Source organism: Brachionichthys hirsutus, chromosome 8 (genome assembly GCF_040956055.1).
Source record: "Brachionichthys hirsutus isolate HB-005 chromosome 8, CSIRO-AGI_Bhir_v1, whole genome shotgun sequence".
Lineage (NCBI taxonomy): Eukaryota > Metazoa > Chordata > Actinopteri > Lophiiformes > Brachionichthyidae > Brachionichthys > Brachionichthys hirsutus.
Window position 1 is genome coordinate 2,493,591 of NC_090904.1, and position 20,078 is coordinate 2,513,668.

Below are 20,078 nucleotides of genomic sequence, written 5' to 3' on the forward strand. Positions count from 1 at the left end.
AGCAGCAAATTAATAAGCTTTCAATGCATTACAAATCAATAATGCTATTCGGTTGGTAAAGATTAAAAAACACTGGAAAAAAGCCATGCCCAAAAATATATTTTCAGTTTAACAACAGTGAAGAGCTGTATACAATTTACAACTTAGAGGCACATCTGTGATCAGTAAGGCAAAAAGATCTGGACCGATACGTTTGGAGGCGGGACTTCCCCTCTCCCTCTCCCTACAGGTATCTGGGCGGGATTAAGTCCACCTGTGGCTCTTTTAAAGGGCCTGACTGCTGACACCTGGGGGGCTGCGCCTTTGTCCTGGCCACCATGCTGACTCCATTTGTTTCGTTTGATTTACCTACATTTCCTCACACGCACCTTGGAATCACACTGACCTATTATTCGTGTTATTAGAATAATTTCAGAGATGTTCACATTATGACTCCATGAATATTTCTTTGAATATTTACTATATTTGAACGAGTGCATTTTTAACATGCATCAACGCAGCGCTGCAACTGAGTGACGGCTGTTTCTTACTGATGACGATATTGATTCTTACTTTTCCTCATATGCACTCTTTGGCTGATTTGATATCAATGCAGGTTCTGATTAGATGTTGTAACTGAGCCTTGCGGCTCACGCCAGCGCATCGCTACACAGGGACGGACAACCACTCACGCACACACTCAGAAACTACACACAATTTAAAGTAATCAATTCATCTAAATTGCATGTTTTAGGAGGTGAGAAGAAAAGGAAGAACCCAAGGGGAGAACATACAAACTCCGTCCAGATAGGATTCAAACCCATTACCTTCTTTCTGTGAGATGACAGCGCTACCCACTACGTCATCATGCCGCCCACATTCTATCCTCTAACTGTCTGCCCAATGCTCTAATTCTCACCACACTGATGGTAGTCTGATAGTAGCTTGCAAGCTTCCTGAAGTAGGAAGATGTCTGTTATTTATCTGCTTTAATATTTGAGCAATCTGAGCTTTCGAAGGGCTTCTTTTCGGTCAGCCCCCATCCCGGGCACCACCATCACAGTGTAAGCAACTGAGTTAGGGGGGTTGTGAGGTGCGGGCTGAGCTGCAGCGGAAGTTTTCTCTGGCTTGGTGGCTGCGATGTGTTGTGGCTCAGGACAGCGCCCCCTGTTTCTGTGGCTGTCCAGGGTAGAAGCGCCCTCCGGACCAGCAACCTTCAATCCATTGGGCTGAGATGGATGTGATGTGGACGCAGATCGATGGTCACACCTGCAGTAGTGATGGAAGCTTGCACTGCTCTGCAGATGCTTGTTTTTGGGTTCCGACGGCACTTGTGTGTAAGAAAATGATGGGATTCTTAATGGATAAGCGTTTGCTGGACCTCCTGCGGGTCTTCTTATTTTTGTGTCCAAGAAGGGGCAAAACTGGGGAGGAGGCCGGGGGGCTACAGTCTCATTTGCTGGCTGTGGGTCTTCGAGGAGGCCCAGCTTCTGTAAAGCTTCCATTCTGATGACCTGGGGATCAGCTGCATTCTTAATACTGTATGAAGTATCTGATGCTGCTAAGGGTATGCTGGCAGGAATCCTTTTAGGTTTGGGGGCCACAACTGGAGGACACCTCTGAGACTGGGAACTGTAGGACGTTGGCTTTAGGGCTCTCATTGTAACAGGACGGTTGTTGTCCGAGTCTATCGTGTGATCAATTGTGGGACATAAAGGTGTCTTCTTTGTGGAGGCACTCCTCCGCAGGTGAACAAGAGCATCATAAGACAGAGGACCTCTAGGTAAAGGACCCCCGAGTGTCTTGACAGAGTGGTCCCTGTGTTTAGGTGGAATCACATTTACTTCCAAGGGATCTTTGGAATCTAATCTGAAAGAAACAAATGGTTTCAGCTCGTGTTTACGACCAGGCTCTTCGCTTATAGGACTGAAGCGAGGCCTCGAGCTGTTTTTGCACGTAAAGACACCCGACTTTGCCCCTGGAGCAGAACGTGAGGAGCCGCTTGCCACAACCAGGGGTGTTGGAACCAGGCAGCTCTGCAAGGGTTTGTTGTCAAACTTTTCTTGTTTCTGTGAATCTAAAAGTCAAATAAGCTTGTTTGTCTTTCATTCATTACGTTTCATTGACTACATTTTGCGCATTTTGCATCTTTGATCAGACATTAACTCACGGTTGAGCTTGCTGGTGCTCATGGAGGCTGACAGATCAGCCAGTTTGGTAGCAAGGTTGCCAGGGTTGGGGAGTTGGTCAGGTTCCTCACTAGACAATCCGCTATCATCCTCAGTATCCAAAGACTCAATAGTCTCCTGCAAAAACACGAGACATGCCTTTTCTTCAGCAGACAGGTGCTCCAGACTATCATTGCTCTGGAATACATAAAAAGAAAGTTTTCCATTTGACAAATTAGAAATTGACAGCTCAGAAAAATTGACATGACTTTTTATTGGGGAATCTTTAAGGCTGAGTGGTGTCGATGCAAAACTAGGAATCCAGATAGATCCTTCAGTTTTTATGTTTGCGGACAAAACATGGTTTTGCATATTTCATGGTGTTGTGGTAGCTGCAGTAGAACAAACGACCTCAATCAAACATTCTCTTGAGATTGTTAAAGGGTGATGTCTGTAACTTACAAACGCAGAATTGGCACTGACAACACTGTCACAGCCGCCCGTGCTGGCCATTGTCTCCAGTCCAACGCCACCTGACCAGGTGCTTTTGGGCCTCTTAGTGCCCTTTTAATGCACGGTTAGCGACACGGAGCTTTCTGCTTCACTCTGTGAAAAGGGAATACATAGTAAATTAAAATGTTAACTTAAAGCACCAGACATCTTGGAGTCTTGGAGATAGTGCAGCTTGCAACCGATCACCTCCTCCTCATCATGTCCACCAGCTCTCAAGCTTGTGCCAACATTAAAGGTCCCTACTCTCAATCCTAAACTCTTTAATTCCCTCTTCTCTTGCTGTTAATGCACCTTTCTTCCCCCTTCACCACCACCTGAAACTAATACACCCAAAACAGCCAAGACATCATGGATATCACGTATCTTAAAAGAGATTGTTACTGCTGCCCTCGACTCACTCTGAAATTGATCTGGTTAAGGGAGATTAAGACCTACCACTGTGCTGTAATCCTAGTCACATGTAGTAAGAGGACTACTTCAATACATTTCAGAAACACACTAAGCTTTGACCTTCTGTCATTCTCTGAGAGTAATGGTGTATCCTGTCATCAGAAAGCTGGTGCTCATAAGAATTCAGCCAGTCGCGTCGTTAGGCCTAAATATTCTTAAAACCCCTAAACAATTTTGTGTTGATTTCTAAAAAAATTAAAATGTTCTTTTTCCCCAAAAAACTGCCGACATATTCAATTAAAGCAGCCAGAATATGTTAATATTGTTATGCTCATGAACTTAGCCTGGTGTCGAGCCTTTTGGATCAGTTTCAACTCTTGAGAGAGAAGCCAAGAGTGGCACAAAAACTCTCCTGTTCACTGAGACCCAATCCCTGCAACATATTGAAGCCCCCCCATCACCTTTCCACAGGTAAATGTCCCGTGTGTCTTGTTGCATGCAGGTTAGGATATGAATCTTAAACAATGGACCCTCTGAGACAACTTTCATGGTGCTTTAAACCAACATAATCTGGGATGATCGCATGTGCCGGTCAATGAAAAGGGCAGCTGATGTGGCCTGGAAGCAGAGAAATTACTTCAAACGTTTTTTTATATATGGCTCCGGTGCTAGTTAGTGTGCAAGTGTGACTTGCTTTCTTGCTTTCAGGCAAAACGTACAGTAGACATGAACTCTTGTCGACCTTTTCCTTAACCTTAAACACACAAAAGTTCATCATATCCACATTGATCAACCGATGAAAACAGAGCGTGTTGCTCGTGCAGCATCCCCGGAGCACTAATCTCTGTTTGCTCATCTCGATTGGGGCTGTAAAAGAGCAACGCTCACATCTTTTATCCTCCTCGGTGCATTCTCCCAAGTAGATTGTGTAACTGGGCGAAAACATTTAAATCCTCACTACCCTTCAAAACTCTCCCTTCCACTTCCGCAGTGCTCAGTGTGGTTTACGAGATTAAAGATGTACCTGCCCCAACTACATTATATATACTGTAACATAAATATATATAAAACACCCCTTTACTATTAAACTCAGCTTAAAACCGTCAGCGATAATCATTATAAGGAAACAGAAATGGTCAGAAACAAATAATTCACCCTTATTTATTGAGCTTGTTCCCCTAATAGACTTCATTCGATGTAAAGGTTGTAATAAATACGCACCTGTCACCTGTTGAATCTCCTTACATTGCTGAACAGTCCATCTTCTTCCTTTAGCAGCTCCGACGCCGGAGTGAAGGACTTTGTTCTTAAGGTTTTAGCCAATCACAGAGTCGTATTCTCCTTAAGCCGTCGTCGTCATGGTACCCACACCTGCAGTAATCTGTGAGATGCTGACGCAGCTCATCCAAGCAGCTCACCCCCCTCCTAACTTTTACCTGATTTTTAAATCCCTAAATGGGTTTCAATGTTAAAATTAAATGTTTTTTCCTGACTCCATTCTGGATCAGATCCAGATTAAATTTGGTTGGCGAGATCGAGCACCCCCCCCCCCCCCCCCCCCGACATGGAAAAAATTACTTTATGAAACAAAAGTGAAGAATAAAATCCATGTTTTAGTGACGTCCTTTTGAAGCTGAGTACACTGCTTCACTAGCACTGTGTCAAAGCTTGATTCAGTGTGTGCTGGTGGCTGGAGAGGGGCCGGTCTACCTCCAGAGCACTGCCGTGGTGCCCCTGAGCAAAGCACTGTCCCCCCCCATCCCTGATGTAAATATGATTTTCTTGTTGCGTTCTTTGTGGTCATCATTCAATAACAATAACAAAGCTTTCTCTCTTCTCCTCTTCGTAATGAAGATTCAGATGTCATTCATACATTTGACCACCAGGTGCCACCAGAGAGGACTGTGTTGAAAACCTTCGAGGACTGAACCCTCTTTCGGCTCCAGTGCTTGTGATTCTACATGCTTGTGCGGCATGTAGAATCACTGGCTGCCTTCATACAACAGTGTGAGATTAGACGAAAAGAAAAATTTCTAGTGATGGAATATCGACACAGATTCTTTTTTTACAAAGAATTGACCAGCAATAATTTAAAACTAATTTGAATCCCTCAAACTTTTGGCTGTTTCTAAAACGTATAGATAAGATAGTAAGACTGGCCTTTGTTCCAAGCTGACACCTGCTTCGTTGGGGAAGCGTAGGTGCAATTCCCGTACTTCCTCCACACAATACGCAATGCTTTATTACACATGTATCGCTCATACCGCTCAGTGGCTGCTACGATTGGTCAGACAGGCAGTGAAGATGGCGCAGGATCAGTGTTTACCCAGCATGGCGTTTCAGCGGTCGCGGATTGGCCATAAGAGATAGAAATAGAATGGAAATTAAAGAACAATAAGAATTTAGATCGTTACAGACTACGTTTCGTAGAATGGTGACAATGGCTATAGACAAATGTAAATGTAAATGAAAAAGGGACCCACGCGTATGCAACACTGCAAGATAACCTTTTAATTAACACTTAAAAAATAAAAATCAAGTAAGTCCAGTTATTCTGTAATGCGTCGTGTGAAACATTAAATGTTATCGCCCACGACCAGTCATGAAACTCACTAAATGCAACACTTTTATACCAGCCTATAATCCATAATCACTGTCAAATCAACCCAAGAAGATAAAAAGAAGGGATTCACGTTCAAGGAATTCATTCACTTTTGCTCCACTTTTCCGTTTGAGTCTGAACCGATGAAATCTCTGAAGGACGGCCCCAAATCAGGTCTCCTCACTCAAAAAAGGCAACAACTCTGTAAATACTGCCGACGCGGATATTTGAAATGCGAATTCGAGCTTTGCACAACATGAAGCCACATCAAGCTGGGCCCCAAGGAAAAAGCCAATATCAAAATGTCGATGGCCTCCTCTGCGACGCGTTGCTTCATCCTTCACAGCAGCGAGGATCAACAGAAGCAGAGAGTTTCTCACAGATATATGGCACAGAAAGTGAGTATTATAAAGGGTCCGATGCTTTCCAGTTACACATACGGACCATCTCAGGGTCGGAGTTTCGACCTTTGTCTTACTGAAAATGTTGGAAAATGCTTTGCAGTCGATCAGAATTTAAACGTGTCAGACCTTTAATCATTTTCCAGCGCGCTGGCTAGAGTTGGAGTTTAGACGTTTGGATTGCACCTGAAGACTCGATGCGTAAACCAGTTTGATCACGTGCAGCTTGTCTCACGGCCGTTTCAGCTTCTAGTAACACTCGGTCACCTCATCAAGCTTTAAGTGTTTTTTAAAAAATGCAGCAATATCAAAGAAACCACACAAAAAACAAAAATGAGTTCTTACACCAGGCCATTTGAAAAACTACACACTAGAGATTAAACACGACATAAAATAAAACAGAGCGACAGGCTTTGTTAAACGCATTCAGCACCATTAGTTTGTTTCTAATCAAACTCAAAATAAGTCACGGATGAAACATTTTGCGACACCGTGGAAACAACGTCGGCCATGCATCCATATTTAGGCTAATTTGTGAGTCACTCGCTTCAGCCGGAGAGACGTATCAGTTTTAAACAAGCCGACATCTCAGCACAACTTAGCAGACCTTTGTAGTGAACATCTGGTTACAATAACAGACGTGATGAACAAGCCTCGCTTTGCATGCTGCTCCAAGACAATGGCGGGCCACCGGATATGGCTGACAATTCCGAGTGAATGCTTTAAAGTCTTTCGAGATGCAGATTGTTCAGTCGTATCAAAGCAAATCCGAAGAATCGTTTTTTTTAACAGAACTCGTCGTGAACAGAGCAGAACGACGGCTCACCGACGTCGGAACGCTGGAGGAGCGTTTTCTGCCTTTACTCAGAGCATTTTGAAATGATACTGTACCGGTTAGCGTCTGCGGGTTCTCCATAGACGTCGCTGGAGAACGCGAGCAGATAAACGGGCGTGGGGTCGGTGTTTGAGAGAGCGAGAAAGCACAAAGCCGCTCACACTTCGCCGAAGTCGGTGTGGCCGGTCTGCTTGGCGTGCTCTCGGGCTTCCCGCTGTCCCACCAGGCCCGTCTGGCACACGGCGCAGCGCAACACGAACCTGTTCATGTCCGTGTACTGCTGCTTGCGGCGAGCCTCGTCGGCCAGCTCGAGAGCCTGAGCCAGGACGACGTCGTCAGCGGTGGAGAAGACGGTCTGGGGGGGGGCGTCAGAGCCGGGGGTTTCCTTCTGCAGAGGGTCGTAATGGACGCCGTCGTAGATGAGCAGCACGCGTTTGCTGTAGCCAGCGTCTTCCCCAAAGCGATCCATTCGGACCCTCTGAGTGTCCACCACGCAGATCTCGCATCGGTAGAACTCGGACAGGATGGAGACCTCGATGGCCCCCCCCCAGGTGTCGGCGCGGCTGATCCAAGCGCAGTAGTCCTCGTTGGATTTACCCAGAACCGCTTCCGAGTAGGCCGCCGGGCCGCTCGACACAATCTGTGCGATGAGGCGCCGCATCTCCGGGGCGCAGGCGGGGTCGTGGACGCCGCCTCCCACCGCGTAATGGACGCTGGTGAAGAGGCAGGAGTTATCGGCGGGGACGACCCGGCGCGCCAACACGGGCGCCGCGTCCACACGCGGAGCCGTAGGACGGGGCGTGTTCTTCTGCTCCTCAACAATGAGGGTGTCTCCTGGAGAGGACACACACACACACGCAGACACACACACACACACGCACACACACACACCTGTCCGGTAAGCGTTAAAGAGCAAACGACTCTCATCGGGAAAGTTAGCATCTTTCGTTCCGGAGTTATTTGTTATTTGGTTTAGATAGACGTTAATGGCATTGAAAGAGTTAAGACATTAGAATTTGATGGAATTAAATAATAAAACTCTTATTAAAGCCGTACCTGACTTGATGGGATAATCCTTGAGGTGAGCGTCTCCGTTCTGGAGGTCCAGGCTGGAGGGTGGAAAGCCCACCAGAATCTTCTGCACGTCGGAGGCGATCCCGGTCAGCTCCTCCACTTTACGCTTCAGCTCTTGCACACGAGACTGGTGAGTCAGCCCTTGCATTATGTGGCTCCCGTTCTTGGTCTGACAGCGAAGCCGCAACATCCTGCTACAATATCGCGACAGAATAAATATTAAAACCAGAAAAGCACGAGGAGAGCGCAGACCTCCGCCAAGCAGCTCGTTCCCCTCCTAACTGGATCTACACCGTTCACATGGTGATCCGGATCATCATCAATAGTTCTTGGTATCTCTATACACCAACATGAAAAGTCAAAGTGAATCAGAGTTGATTTGGTTTTTAACTGGTTCCTGAATCCATAAATTGAGTTTTCCGGAAGACATTTTTAAGCACCATTGACTGCAATGTAATTGAGAACTTCTAATTGATCCATAATCCAGGATTTTGTCTGGATTGCCACCAAAATCTAATCGTCTGTTCCGGGTAACATTCCCAACAGTTCCTGAAAAGTTCATCGAGATCCGTCCAGAACATTTTGAGTTATGTTGCTAACAGACAAACAAAGCAGGCTGAATGCAGGCTGAAAACAGGCTGTACGCAGGCTGTACGCAGGGTGAATGCAGGCTGAAAACAGTCTTACAGACTGAACGCAGGCTGAAAACAGTCTCACAGGCTGAACGCAGGCTGAACGCAGGCTGAACGCAGTCTTACAGGCTGAACGCAGGCTGAAAACAGTCTTACAGGCTGAATGCAGGCTGAAAACAGGCTGAACGCAGTTTGAGTCTTCTAGTTGAATATAGGAGAGAACATTTCACTGTCTAATAACGCAACGCAACGAGAAGGAAGGCGCCAGGAAGCCTTCATCAGGCCAAATGGACAGAACAATTAAACTGCTGATTAATAGAAACAGTCACGCAAATCACGTGACAGCGCTTTGATTTATTGCCAGTGAATGAACGTCGCGATGGGCTCGGACTCAGAAGCTAGCCGGCTAGCTAGCTGTCAGCTGTTACCATTAGCATGCTAATCTGCCGATGGGCATGAACTGGACATTTTCCGAGCGAGTTTCATCCGATCAATCATTAAAACAATCTGCAAACTGTCCATTGATTTTTCTACGAGCACCATGGCAACGAGTTATTTTGTTTTCTTACCCACTGTTGATGCAATCCTGCCTCAAACACTAAACATTCAGCGGAAACCGGAGTGCTTTACGACAATATGACGTCATGACGCAATTCTTCTTCTTCGTGGGGTTTATCGGCGGCTTTACGAAGGGCATTACCGCCACCTTCTGAACCGGCTATGGTATAATGTGCATGTACTACAGTATTTATGTGAAGTATTTTGGGTAGATCATTGAGTTTAATGATTGCATGTGTATTGTGATGTGTGTCCTACACCAGTTGCCGTAGTTCCCACTGCGCATGCTTGAGTTCCTGGTTCCAATACGGTCTTGCTGTAAAAACACGCATATGTAATCTATAAGTGTGCCAAGTCACAAGTTGTTAAGACATTCATTTGTGTGCATATTTATGCTTATTGTCAACTGTGATGCGCTGCACCCGGGCTCCAATACGCTGGTGCTGCCATGGCTGGTGCCTCCGTGCCATCTTTCAGTCCTGTTACATCATAAATAAACCAGCCTTTAAAAAGCCTAACAGAATGCATAACCATGAAAAAAACAATCACTTCCCCAGCTCCGAAAACATTTATTAACAATTGCTATATTAACGTTGCATGTTTTTATACTTTTTTTAGTCAACAGTACTTGTAAATACAAAATGCAGAGAGCGGTCAGAGAATTCTACGTCCCGTTACGAGTTCAGGCGTTAAAACGGAAACCAAAATAAATAAAGGCCACTTAAACAAGAATGTTTTCACATTCAATAGTACGAAAGCTTCCAGAGCTGCTCATCGTTCCACTTTACAGAGTCACAATGCTTATTCTATAATTAGCTGCTTTGGTCACTACCATTAAATCACTGCCCGATTCGATCTCATCGACCTTTTCAGATTGTATCCCCTGATCTGTAACGTCCGACTGCCACAGAAGCTGAAATGATCTCAGCATCTGCAGAGGAACATTCGGGGCTTGCCGGTCACACTTGGTTCGAGCCCCGGCTGAGGCACCGGATCACGGATCGGCTCGGGGACGACGGACGAAGCTCAAACAGTAGGTTGCACTCTGGTCTGCAGCCGACGGGTCGAGCCGCTGGTCTCCAGGGCCCGGCTGTTAGTGGTTTGTTGGTTTTCACATTAAGGCTTGATCTTCCACAGCTGGGAGCAGAAGAGATAAAACGTTCGTTAGGGGTTTGAGCGCAGCAGTTCAGCGCCGTGGATTTAGGAAGGTACATTTAACCTCATTCTGTCAGAGCCACAATGAATATGGAACCAGGACACACACACACACAGAAATGAATATAGAACCAGGACACACACACACACACTGAACAAAACTACAAACGCAACACTTGTTGATTTTGCTTCCATTTATCATCTAAAACCTTTTCTAGATAGACGAGGTGTTCGTGAGCTCTTCTCCTTTTCTGTGATCAGATCAAATGAGATAAAGACATCCTGAGTGTGTGACGTGCTTTTCATTTATTCTGGTCTGTCCTCTGTCCCGTGTTAAAGCAGAAGGACTCTCACTCTGATGTTGAAGCCCAACAGGTCACTGACCACTGCAGACACAGCAGACAGGATGACGACTCTGGTGATGTTGTAGATCAGAGGGTTCACCGTCAGACCCAACAGTCTGAATGGAGCGTCCAGCTCCTGAGGAATCACAGGGATGAAGATTACAGCTCAGCTCTAAACTTCGGGCAAGGAAAGGGTTAAAGCCTGTTAAATACGTCTCGTGCATCAAAGGATGAGCACGGCACACAAGTGACAGAGGTGATTACATTGTTGAACATGAGGTGGGGCCAGAGATGATAACGTACCGCTGCAGTGTTACTGGAGCGGTACGTGTATGTGTATGTGTACTCTGTAAATATTTTTTTCTCCATGATATCTTTACAGTTATCTTACCTTTATTTACGTTTCTTTAATACTTTAGAACTAGAAACGATCGTTTCAAGATCAATTGAGAAGGTTTTGTTCTTGAAAGAACACGGTTCACTTGTCTAATCGGTTGCTCGTATTCAGCAAAGTTCTAACATTCGTTTGAGACAGGATCAGTGAATTCTCACCATCAATTTAGAATCCATCAAAAAGTGAAAACACTTCATAAAATAATCCACAAGTACAAGTACGTAGGATATTTTAGACTCTAGAACGCTCGCGTGTTTAGAGGTTTGGCTCTGCTAAGCAACATATTTCCATTAATTCCCTCAGTGCAGTAAAACAAAAGACAAACTTTGCTTACCTTCATCAGCTTTGTAGCGAGCTTTAAAACATTGTTCACGATATTCAGTTCTTCTTTCTTATTGGGCTTTTTCTCCATCTTCAGATATAAATTGATCTGCAACCAAGCACAGATTCACGTTTCAAGCCGTCGGATGAAGCAGCCGACGGCCTCGGCGCCGGCGGGTTCTCACCTGCTCGGTCAGCAGCACCGAGGAGTTGCTGTACTTGCTGTTGGTCTCGGAGCCCAACGTGGCCAGTCGTAGCAGGAAAAGGATGAGGGAGGAGGCCCACACCATCAGCTCCCAGTTTCTGAGAGACTCCAGGAACGTCTTATGGCTGTGCAGAAGCTGAGGGAGGGGAAACGCCACGCACACTCTCGTAACTCTGAGAGGGGATCTTTGGTCTCTTAGGGCATCAGATCGGATCGAGCGAACTGACCTGGGCACAGATGATGAATGAAATAGAAAGCGCCAGCAGGAAGATGGTAGAGACAATGACATCAACAGAACGCTGTGGCCCCCGCCTCTGCAATAAACAAGAAAGTCCATGACGCGAAAAAGAAATAAATAAATAAAAGAATAGAGGCGTGTTAAAGCATCAGACTACAAACCCGAAGGAAGGAGCGGAGCGACAGCCACATCTTTATGTTCTGGACCTTCTTCAGCCTGAAATGAGGGATCTCAGACTTCTTGGCTTTGCGTGCCGACGTGAGGTGACTGAAGTACTTGGCAAATAAGAGTCTCTGTAGGGGGAAGACATGGACACGTTATCTGAAGACATGGACACGTTATCTGAAGACATGGACACGTGATCTGAAGACATGGACCCGTGATCTGCAGCGAGTCAAGAAGCTTAGTGCTGCCGAGACCCGGTTAGACGTCAGCTCGAGCCCGGTTCCTTTTGTTTCACAATGATACCAAATTAGTGTCCAAGAAACAAAGAAGAGAACTAAACCGAAGTTATAAAAGAACCTATTTTAAATATGCAAAGGACAGGGCGAAGTGGAGAACTCGCTGTGGCGACCCCTCGCGGGACAAGCCGACAGTAATGATGAGATTTAAGGGTTTAATAAGTGCTTATCTGAGACCCGGATACACAACGCAGAGCATCAACAGACATCGTGTAGGATGAAGGCAGGAGCCGTCCAATGTTGGTACTTAAATAGCAACACATGGAAAGGTTCAGCGACGCCCACCTGCTTGTACGTCCTCTCAGCCACACACATCATGAAGAAGAACAAGCCTATCAGGCAGACTCTTTGCACGGTTGTGACGAGGTAGAAGGCGCAGGCCGGGGTGCCGGCCAAGCCCGGCATCAGCGCCAGCAGCTCTGTGACGGACAGGGAGCTGAGGCTGGACACGCCCGCGTGCTGAGCCAGGCGGAACCCGAAGGGAAGCAGCGCCAGGGTGGCGGTCATCACCCCACCAAACATGAGATAGCCCACACCCTGCTCCACCAGCTTCACCTGGGGGGGGGGCAGACAGCAGAGGGGCGGGGCGTTACAATCCTTCAACGTGGACAGAAGCTGCAGCAGCTCAGATTCAGACACATTAGATTTGATTATGGACATTTTAGCACAAGAGCTTTTGTGGAACCTCGGAGCTGTTCTCCTTCAGAACGGAACCCCAGATAGAAAGGAGACCGTACCCGTGTGAGGATGATCCCGCTGATCTCCAGGACTGACATGTCTGTTTTCTTACACTCGCCCTGCTCCCATATTATGGCACTGACACGGTCCCTGGACGGGTGACAGGCCTGCAGCCACGAAAGCTGGTTCTGCTAAGATGATAAAACACAAAAAACAGCCTGATCAAAGGAACCTGAACAGACATTTTCACGTCAACACTTCGACCTTTAGGCCTGACTACAACCCATGAATAAAATGCAGCAATGTGTCGAGTCAGGGAATTCTTCAAGACAAGATGAAACAGGATGAGACGGAAACATTCTTACCCCACTGAAGCCCGGCTGCAGGCCGCCATCGTCGCTGCTCAGAGTGGTGGATTGTGGGACAGACATGCTCGAGTTTAACCTCGCATTCCCCTCACTGTCGCTGCTGCCCGTGGAGGCGGAGTCGGGCCCTTGGAGAAGCTCCTCCCACATCGTGTCATCGGTGTCAGAGGCGGGGCGGGAGCTGATGGTCGGTCTGAGGCGCTCCACCTCCCGAGGCTTTGCCTTGATGGAAGCTCCGCCTCCTTCCTGTTGGTTATGTGAAACACACACGCGTGATGTCGTCTGCTCTTAAAGCTTCTCTTCCCATGATGCATCTGAGGTCTTACTGCAGGTTTGGCAACAGACTGGACATTTCTTTTCTTGACAGAAGACGCCGGGCAGGATGCTGGAGGAATGACTTCCATCAGTTGCACCCCCTCCTCTTCCTCACTGGAAAGCTCGTCAGAGGCCCCAAATCCAGACTTACTTTTGTCCTGTGGGAGAGTATCAAGAATATATTGGTTATATTACTAATGCAAACGATTAATACCGCTGGTGTTGCTTTTCTTGGCGAAGCCAGACCAGAGAGAGAATAGTCCGTATATTAAACTGCCAACAAGATATCTGAAACTTAAACAGTGTTTACAGTCCCTGTAAAACTAACAGGTGATCCATGTTTTACGTCTTTCTGCGAGAATAAGATTCTATCCTATCGGTTAACAGTCAGTTATAGATCATTATTAGGTAAGTTGTAAATAAAAAATCCTCAGTGGGCAATCAGTTTGCTTATTGAACTAAAAGCGTATTACTTTGAGTTCCCTCACTGTATCTGGGTTTATTTAGCCTCGTATTTAGTCGTAATGTTTTACGTGACAGAGAGGGGAGCGCCGTCTTTCCCCTCTACGCCTGTAAAGTGCCTTGAGATAACTTTCTGTTATCATTAGACTGAATTCTGTATCAAAAAACGTTCAGCTCCGACACCGATTGAAGTTTTCTACTCGTGGATTGTTAAATGAAATAGATATATTGTTCGGACGAGCGAGACGAGGGACTCTACCTTCTCGTCGTTCCTGTACGCCTGGCTTTCCTCCCGCTGTTCTGCGTCCCCACCGACATTGTTTTCTTCACATTTCTTCAGACCTCTTCCCTTCCTTGGCCTGAAGAAAGCAGAATAAGATCCGTCAAAGATCGTAGATGCATAATCAGACGAGCTCAAACCCACGACGGGGACAGGAACACGGCGTGTCAGAATAACTTTATCTCATCTGACGGTGCTTGGCTTTGTGTGTGTGTGTGTGTATAACGGCGGAGTCTTAACATGCACTAAGAGGTGAAACGTGCGCAGCGCTGACGATGAGTAAAGCACCTCCTCCTGCGTGTCGGGCTGGTGGTGCAGCCGGCGGCCGGACTGCCTGAGGGCCACCGGCTGGATTCAGTGGAAACGATCTGGCAGTGCACGGTTCCCAGCAGCAGCATCAGACACATGGGCCCGAACACCTCGCTGGCCGTGGCCCCCGGGACCTCCGGGTAGAGCGCCACCGCCGCCACTGAGGGGAGCAAATGAAGCACATCTACATGCGGATTCCCACGCACTCATCTGTGGCGTGCTAATGCGACGGGCTACACGTTTACCTTTGAACATGTACAAATTGATAGCTCATATATCAATTTGTCAGAAGCTACTGTTTAATTCATTTCATTTAAGATGTCTTTTAAGGAAGGCGTCATTTTGAGTCAACGATTTAAGAAAGGTCCAAAAAGAAAACTTAAAAACAGTTCAACTCAAATTCTTTTTTTTGTAAATGTAACAGTTGTTCCAGTAAAACAGCCGATCATTGATCGATGTGCCGATCATTCGTCTGCTTCATAAGTTGGTTTTAAAACAATGTTGGATTTTTTTAATGTTCATTATTGGACCGTGCGTTCGACCTTTCTGTGACCAGTGAATGCTTGCGGCTAACGTAGCACATGAGAAGCTATCAACTATTATTCTGGCAAAACTCAAGAGATCTTCAGTTAAAAACAAGAATTAGCAAACCTGGACTAAACCAATAATATGCGATTGATTTCTACTTTCGGGGCGTTTCCAGCTGGACCCACAGCGCCAGAATAAATGGAACTCTGGTGGGACGGTTGAGCTAACCTTGCATGAAGTACAGCATCAGGATGCACGAGGAGACGGACTTGGAGGTGACCTGGATCCACCAGTGGAAGAAGAACGGGAACAGCAGCACTCTGACCAGACCCTTACGGGTCAGAGCAGTCCAAGGGCTCTCTGGTTTGGCTTTACTGAACGTCGATCCTGAGGGAAGAAGTGGGAAAGCTCTGATACAGCTGTGATCGATAAGGGTCAACCGTTAATCTCCGTAGTTAAAGGCATGCAGCATATAGACGAGCAGATTAATGTGAGCACACAAACGTGGTTAATATTAAAATGTGTGTCATCAAAGCAACATTTAGAGCACTGATCTCACCTCTTACTAAGTCAACATCAATGAGGTCTGGCTTGATGTAGCCAGTCTTCTTTGGTTTACTGTCCAAACCCTGGATGATGGCGAGAAGGTCTTATCTTAAGTAATCAGTCAGCATCGCATGTCTTCTTAGTGACTGGTATTTGGGAAGTGGTTTCTGATACTGTAGAACTGAACTACATTTAAGTGGTGTTATAACATGAATAAAGAAACATCTGTTGTTGTTGTTTTTACATTCAGATCCATTTGCGCCAGAGACTTCTCCCAGACTTGCTGATCATAGGCTCCAATCTGTGGAGACAGCAGAACAACGATTGTCTTTATGTCCCTTCAAATTAGAAAAACAACAACAACAACAACACACATTTGTGACTATTCATCACGCACCAGTGTCTTAATGGGTCGGAATAATAATTAGAATACATCCAAAACCGAATGTGAAGCTAAAAGATTATTTGGTAAGTGTAATTATGTAATTACGTCCACCATGAGCCTAGGTTCTGTCCAAGGTTTCTGCCTGTTAAAGGGAAGTTTTTCCTTGCCACCGTTGCCAGAGTGCTCGCTCTTGTGGGTCAAGTCGGGTTCTGTGTTTCCCTGCAGGTCTTTCCCTGCTAATCCTGTAAAGTGCCTTGAGATGACTTTATGTTGTGATCTGGCGCTATAGAAATAAAACTGAATTGAATTGAAATTGAATTATAATAACGATAGAAAACACATTTTTGCAACACATTTGGCTCGACATCAAAAATGCATGAAATCACAGTGAATCATTCTCTTAATTTCCTCGAGGGTTGAACACTTGCAACACCGTAAAGAGAACAGGCCGTACAGCATTTGTTCTATCCACATTTATTCGTTCAAAATAAGCATTAGTCAAAGTGAAAATAGAGAACTAGTAGAACTAGAGACACATTAAATGATAAAATACACCACTGAGTATCAGTCTCAGAATGCCGTGTGCTGGGTTTACATCAAAATGAACAGAACATCTCTTCTGTGAATGGACACTAGTCCTACTGACACGTTCTGCCCTGGAGCCGCTCCAAACTATTCCCTACCTTCTCTTGATACCAGGCTATTCTGGCCATTGTCCTCAGGTACTGGAACCAGCTGGGGGGCGGGGCGGGGCGGGGGGGGAGGAGTCAGCTCATTTCGCTGAGATCAGCGAAAAGAAATCCGATTTGTTCACGACACAAAGAGAACAGACACAATTCAATAAAATTAACTTAATGTAAAGTAATTTAATTTGGCGTTACATATTATTTTATTATAGCGTTACATTTTAAACGAACTGTCACGGCATGTTAACAAAAACTACAACTTAGGAGGACGCAACTAACCTGGTGACGTCACTGGTCGATGTAGCGTAAACTGGTAAACACGTTCAGTGATCATCCCGATCCACCATTAAATACGTCACTTTAGTTACACCAGCTACTACGTCAGAATGAGCTAACTGCTAGTTATGCGCTTCAAGTCAACCCTCACTGTCCGACAAGAGTAATTTATTATAAATACAGTATTTAAAAAAAGGCTCAACTATTACGTTTATACTTAATTATCGATGCGTTTATCTCAGCGTCAGTACTTCAATAACTTCACTCGCTCGCTCGGCCTTCCGCTTCCCTTTTCCGGGGTCTGTTTATGCTGTTTGGCTGTTTTTTAATCCCTAAGTGCTGCCTGACAGGCGAGGCTCGCGCTCGTTGAGCTTCCTGCTGAATAGTTCCTATGATAGGACACAAAAACTGTAAACCCTTATCATTGACTTAAAACCGGAATCAACAATTACATCGAATATTTTGCACATAAACTTTAGTGAAGAGGCTTGTCGCATACACATACACATACACATACACATACACGTACACATACATATACACGTACACGTATATGTACATGTACACGTACACGTACACGTACACGTACACGTACACGTACACGTACACATACGCATACACATTCACATATACATATACATATACATATACATATACATATACATATACATACACATACGCATATGCATACACATTCACATATACATATACATATACATATACATATACATACACATACACATATACATACTCATACTGCCTGAAGTATTTCTATAATTTCAACCAATAAGAGTGAAGCAAAAGAGATACATTTGTGCATTAAAACGATTTTAATCATTGATTATTGACAGTTACTTTCAAAGATTCTGAACGCAAAGACTACAAACAAGAGTTTAAAAATAATGTCTCCCCATATAGCCTGCTATTGCTTACTGTATGTCCCGTACTCACTAGTACTGTACAAAATTTGCACATGCAGTTGTGAGTAGATGTCAGAGAGATTTTCAGAAAATAAATTTGTTTCTTCATATGCAATCAAACAAAAAATGGATCTGCAACCAAAAAAAGATTAGCAAAAAAAAAAAAAATGATGTTGATAGATAATAATGGTCTTGTTCGCAAATATTTTTTTAAATTGCAAATCCATTATTTTTGTTTGCAAATCCATTTTGTGTTTGATTGCATAAAAATAAACAGATTTCTCTCCATAATCCAGGAGTACAGTTAACAGACTTGTCCTAGACCTTTTCCCAAGAACACGAGCACTGAACGAGTGTTCTCATTCAAAACTATTCAAATTTGATGAATATACTTTCTGATTTAATTTAACAGTCAAATTAAATGATTTTTACTCTCACAAAACATTCATGAATAATGCTTAATATACAACACTGACACGTTGTCAGGGGACATTGAAGTTTCCCTGAAACAATATCGGTGACGTGGTGTGTTTCATTATAGACCTGTTCAAGCCAAAAATATTTTTTCTCAGGATACAAAATAGCCACAATCTACACAGCATCCACCCTTAAATCCAAGAATTAGATTTTGATGTCTGTCTGTCTGTTAGCAACATAACTCAAAAGGTTACAGATGGATCTTGGTGGTCTAACTTACATCCCATCAAATCTTGAGAGCGATCCAGATACCTTATCATTTTTTTCCGTTTGCGGCTTTTTCAAAAAAATATTATCTGGTAAAAATATGCATTAAATTCACTCACCAAAAATCACAGTCATAAAGGGGTCCGATATGAACGCATGCAAAATGTCTTCTGGATCTGATCCAGAATGAGGTCAGGAACAAATATTACATTTTAAACATTGAAAACTCCGATTTGCATGGTTGGTGTATAAAGATTCCAAGAACAATTATAACATTTTGGTGATGGTCGTTAATCCAATAACGAGCTGCTTGGTGGAGGTCTGCGCTCTCTGAGTGCTTTTCTTGTTAAACATTAATTTTATAGCTGAATGGCAGACTGAGACTATAACTCTGCTGTCCCGCAGGACAACTGATAGTCCATAAAGACGGAGGAGTCATTTGTCACTTGACGGTTGCGTGTCCTCTGATGGCGGCTCTTGCTCGGCTGCACACACGACCTTTGCCTTGACCTTGTTGTTGGAGGAAATGATGAAGTAGGGGCTGAGCGAGGCGTAGCAGGAGGAGAAGAAGACCCTCATGTCAGCCACCACCGGCGACACCTTAGCCACTGTCAGCATGTAGATCCAGATCGCATTATCGATGCCGAAGAAGACCACGTACAAAACCACTAAGGTGAGAACAGTTTTGGCCGCCCTGGTCTCGGCGCCGCCGTGGGAGCGACGGAGCCCCCTCACCCGGTGGCTGTGGCGGTGGAGCAGCAGCAGAATGTATCCGCTCGAGCCCAACATGAGAGCAACAAAGGCAAAATCCCTCCCAGACACGGCCACGCCGTTGATCACGTAAGACAGATGGTCCCTAAAGTCCACGTGACAGAACCCCAGGTTGAGGGTAAAGGCGGGGACCGTGCCGTTCCGCGGTGCCATAGAGAAGAAAGGGGCCGCGATGCATATGGCCATGTTGAGGAACCATAGCCCTGCGAAGGTGGGGAGGACAAGGGAGGGAAGCGCAGGCTTCAGTCTGGACAGACGAGCCCCAGCAGGAGCGACGGTCAGTGCCTGAAACACGCTGAGCATGCAGGTGACGCAGACCGACAACGCCCGGCCGATGCGATAGGCGTAGATCACCACCTTACAGCCCGGATCGCTCAGCAGGTCCCGCATCCCAAACACGGTCATTGTCTGGGGGATGCAGCGGGTCAGCAGCAGCATCAGGTTAGCAAAGGCCAGGTGGCAAAGGATCATGTCCACAGGGAGGAGCTTGCGTTCAGCATAAATGATCTGAGTATACGCCAGCAGCACCACGGCGTTCCCCAAAATGCCCACGCCAGTTTGCACGAGGAAGGAGACCCCTTTGATGGTCACACACAGATCCAT

General features: G+C 45.5%; 4 protein-coding genes across 4 annotated transcripts; all 4 read right to left on the reverse strand.

Moving 5' to 3' along the window:
* Positions 1 to 968: 968 nt before the first annotated feature.
* On the reverse strand, positions 969 to 3,778 carry zgc:158258 (uncharacterized protein LOC791186 homolog). Its single transcript, XM_068742016.1, has 4 exons — positions 3,770 to 3,778; positions 2,610 to 2,711; positions 2,150 to 2,345; positions 969 to 1,957 (listed from the first exon to the last, which is right to left on the reverse strand). The coding sequence occupies exons 1-4, from the start codon at positions 3,776 to 3,778 to the stop codon at positions 969 to 971; spliced, it is 1,296 nt and encodes a 431-aa protein (XP_068598117.1).
* A 3,267-nt stretch (positions 3,779 to 7,045) lies between these two features.
* yod1 (YOD1 deubiquitinase) lies at positions 7,046 to 9,205 on the reverse strand. Its single transcript, XM_068742943.1, has 3 exons — positions 9,164 to 9,205; positions 7,945 to 8,156; positions 7,046 to 7,722 (listed from the first exon to the last, which is right to left on the reverse strand). The coding sequence occupies exons 2-3, from the start codon at positions 8,150 to 8,152 to the stop codon at positions 7,046 to 7,048; spliced, it is 885 nt and encodes a 294-aa protein (XP_068599044.1). The 5' UTR covers positions 8,153 to 8,156; positions 9,164 to 9,205.
* Positions 9,206 to 9,710: 505 nt separating this feature from the next.
* phtf1 (putative homeodomain transcription factor 1) lies at positions 9,711 to 16,851 on the reverse strand. The gene is made up of 16 exons (XM_068742314.1): positions 16,822 to 16,851; positions 15,998 to 16,054; positions 15,767 to 15,836; positions 15,436 to 15,594; positions 14,659 to 14,839; positions 14,338 to 14,449; positions 13,628 to 13,786; positions 13,314 to 13,565; positions 13,008 to 13,136; positions 12,556 to 12,825; positions 11,971 to 12,102; positions 11,799 to 11,885; positions 11,552 to 11,707; positions 11,380 to 11,475; positions 10,662 to 10,787; positions 9,711 to 10,289 (listed from the first exon to the last, which is right to left on the reverse strand). The coding sequence occupies exons 1-16, from the start codon at positions 16,849 to 16,851 to the stop codon at positions 10,269 to 10,271; spliced, it is 2,037 nt and encodes a 678-aa protein (XP_068598415.1). The 3' UTR covers positions 9,711 to 10,268.
* A 2,288-nt stretch (positions 16,852 to 19,139) lies between these two features.
* LOC137898712 (olfactory receptor class A-like protein 1) lies at positions 19,140 to 20,078 on the reverse strand. The gene has a single exon (XM_068742753.1). The coding sequence runs from the start codon at positions 20,076 to 20,078 to the stop codon at positions 19,140 to 19,142; it is 939 nt and encodes a 312-aa protein (XP_068598854.1).

Bases quoted from the DNA above. Each gene is read 5' to 3' on its own strand.
- zgc:158258 (XM_068742016.1), bottom strand. The intron at 2,346-2,609 runs GTAAGTTACAGA...TATGTATTCCAG, and splicing joins TCAGTGCCAATTCTGCGTTT to AGCAATGATAGTCTGGAGCA. The intron at 1,958-2,149 runs GTGAGTTAATGT...GTTCTGCTCCAG, and splicing joins GAGCACCAGCAAGCTCAACC to GGGCAAAGTCGGGTGTCTTT.
- yod1 (XM_068742943.1), bottom strand. From the start codon at position 8,152: ATGTTGCGGCTTCGCTGTCAGACCAAGAACGGGAGCCACATAATGCAA. The intron at 7,723-7,944 runs GTACGGCTTTAA...TGTCCTCTCCAG, and splicing joins GGATTATCCCATCAAGTCAG to GAGACACCCTCATTGTTGAG.
- phtf1 (XM_068742314.1), bottom strand. From the start codon at position 16,851: ATGGCCAGAATAGCCTGGTATCAAGAGAAG. The intron at 13,137-13,313 runs GTAAGAATGTTT...TCATCTTAGCAG, and splicing joins TGCAGCCGGGCTTCAGTGGG to AACCAGCTTTCGTGGCTGCA. The intron at 11,476-11,551 runs GTGAGAACCCGC...GCTTGGTTGCAG, and splicing joins CGGTGCTGCTGACCGAGCAG to ATCAATTTATATCTGAAGAT.
- LOC137898712 (XM_068742753.1), bottom strand. From the start codon at position 20,078: ATGGATCTGTGTGTGACCATCAAAGGGGTCTCCTTCCTCGTGCAAACT.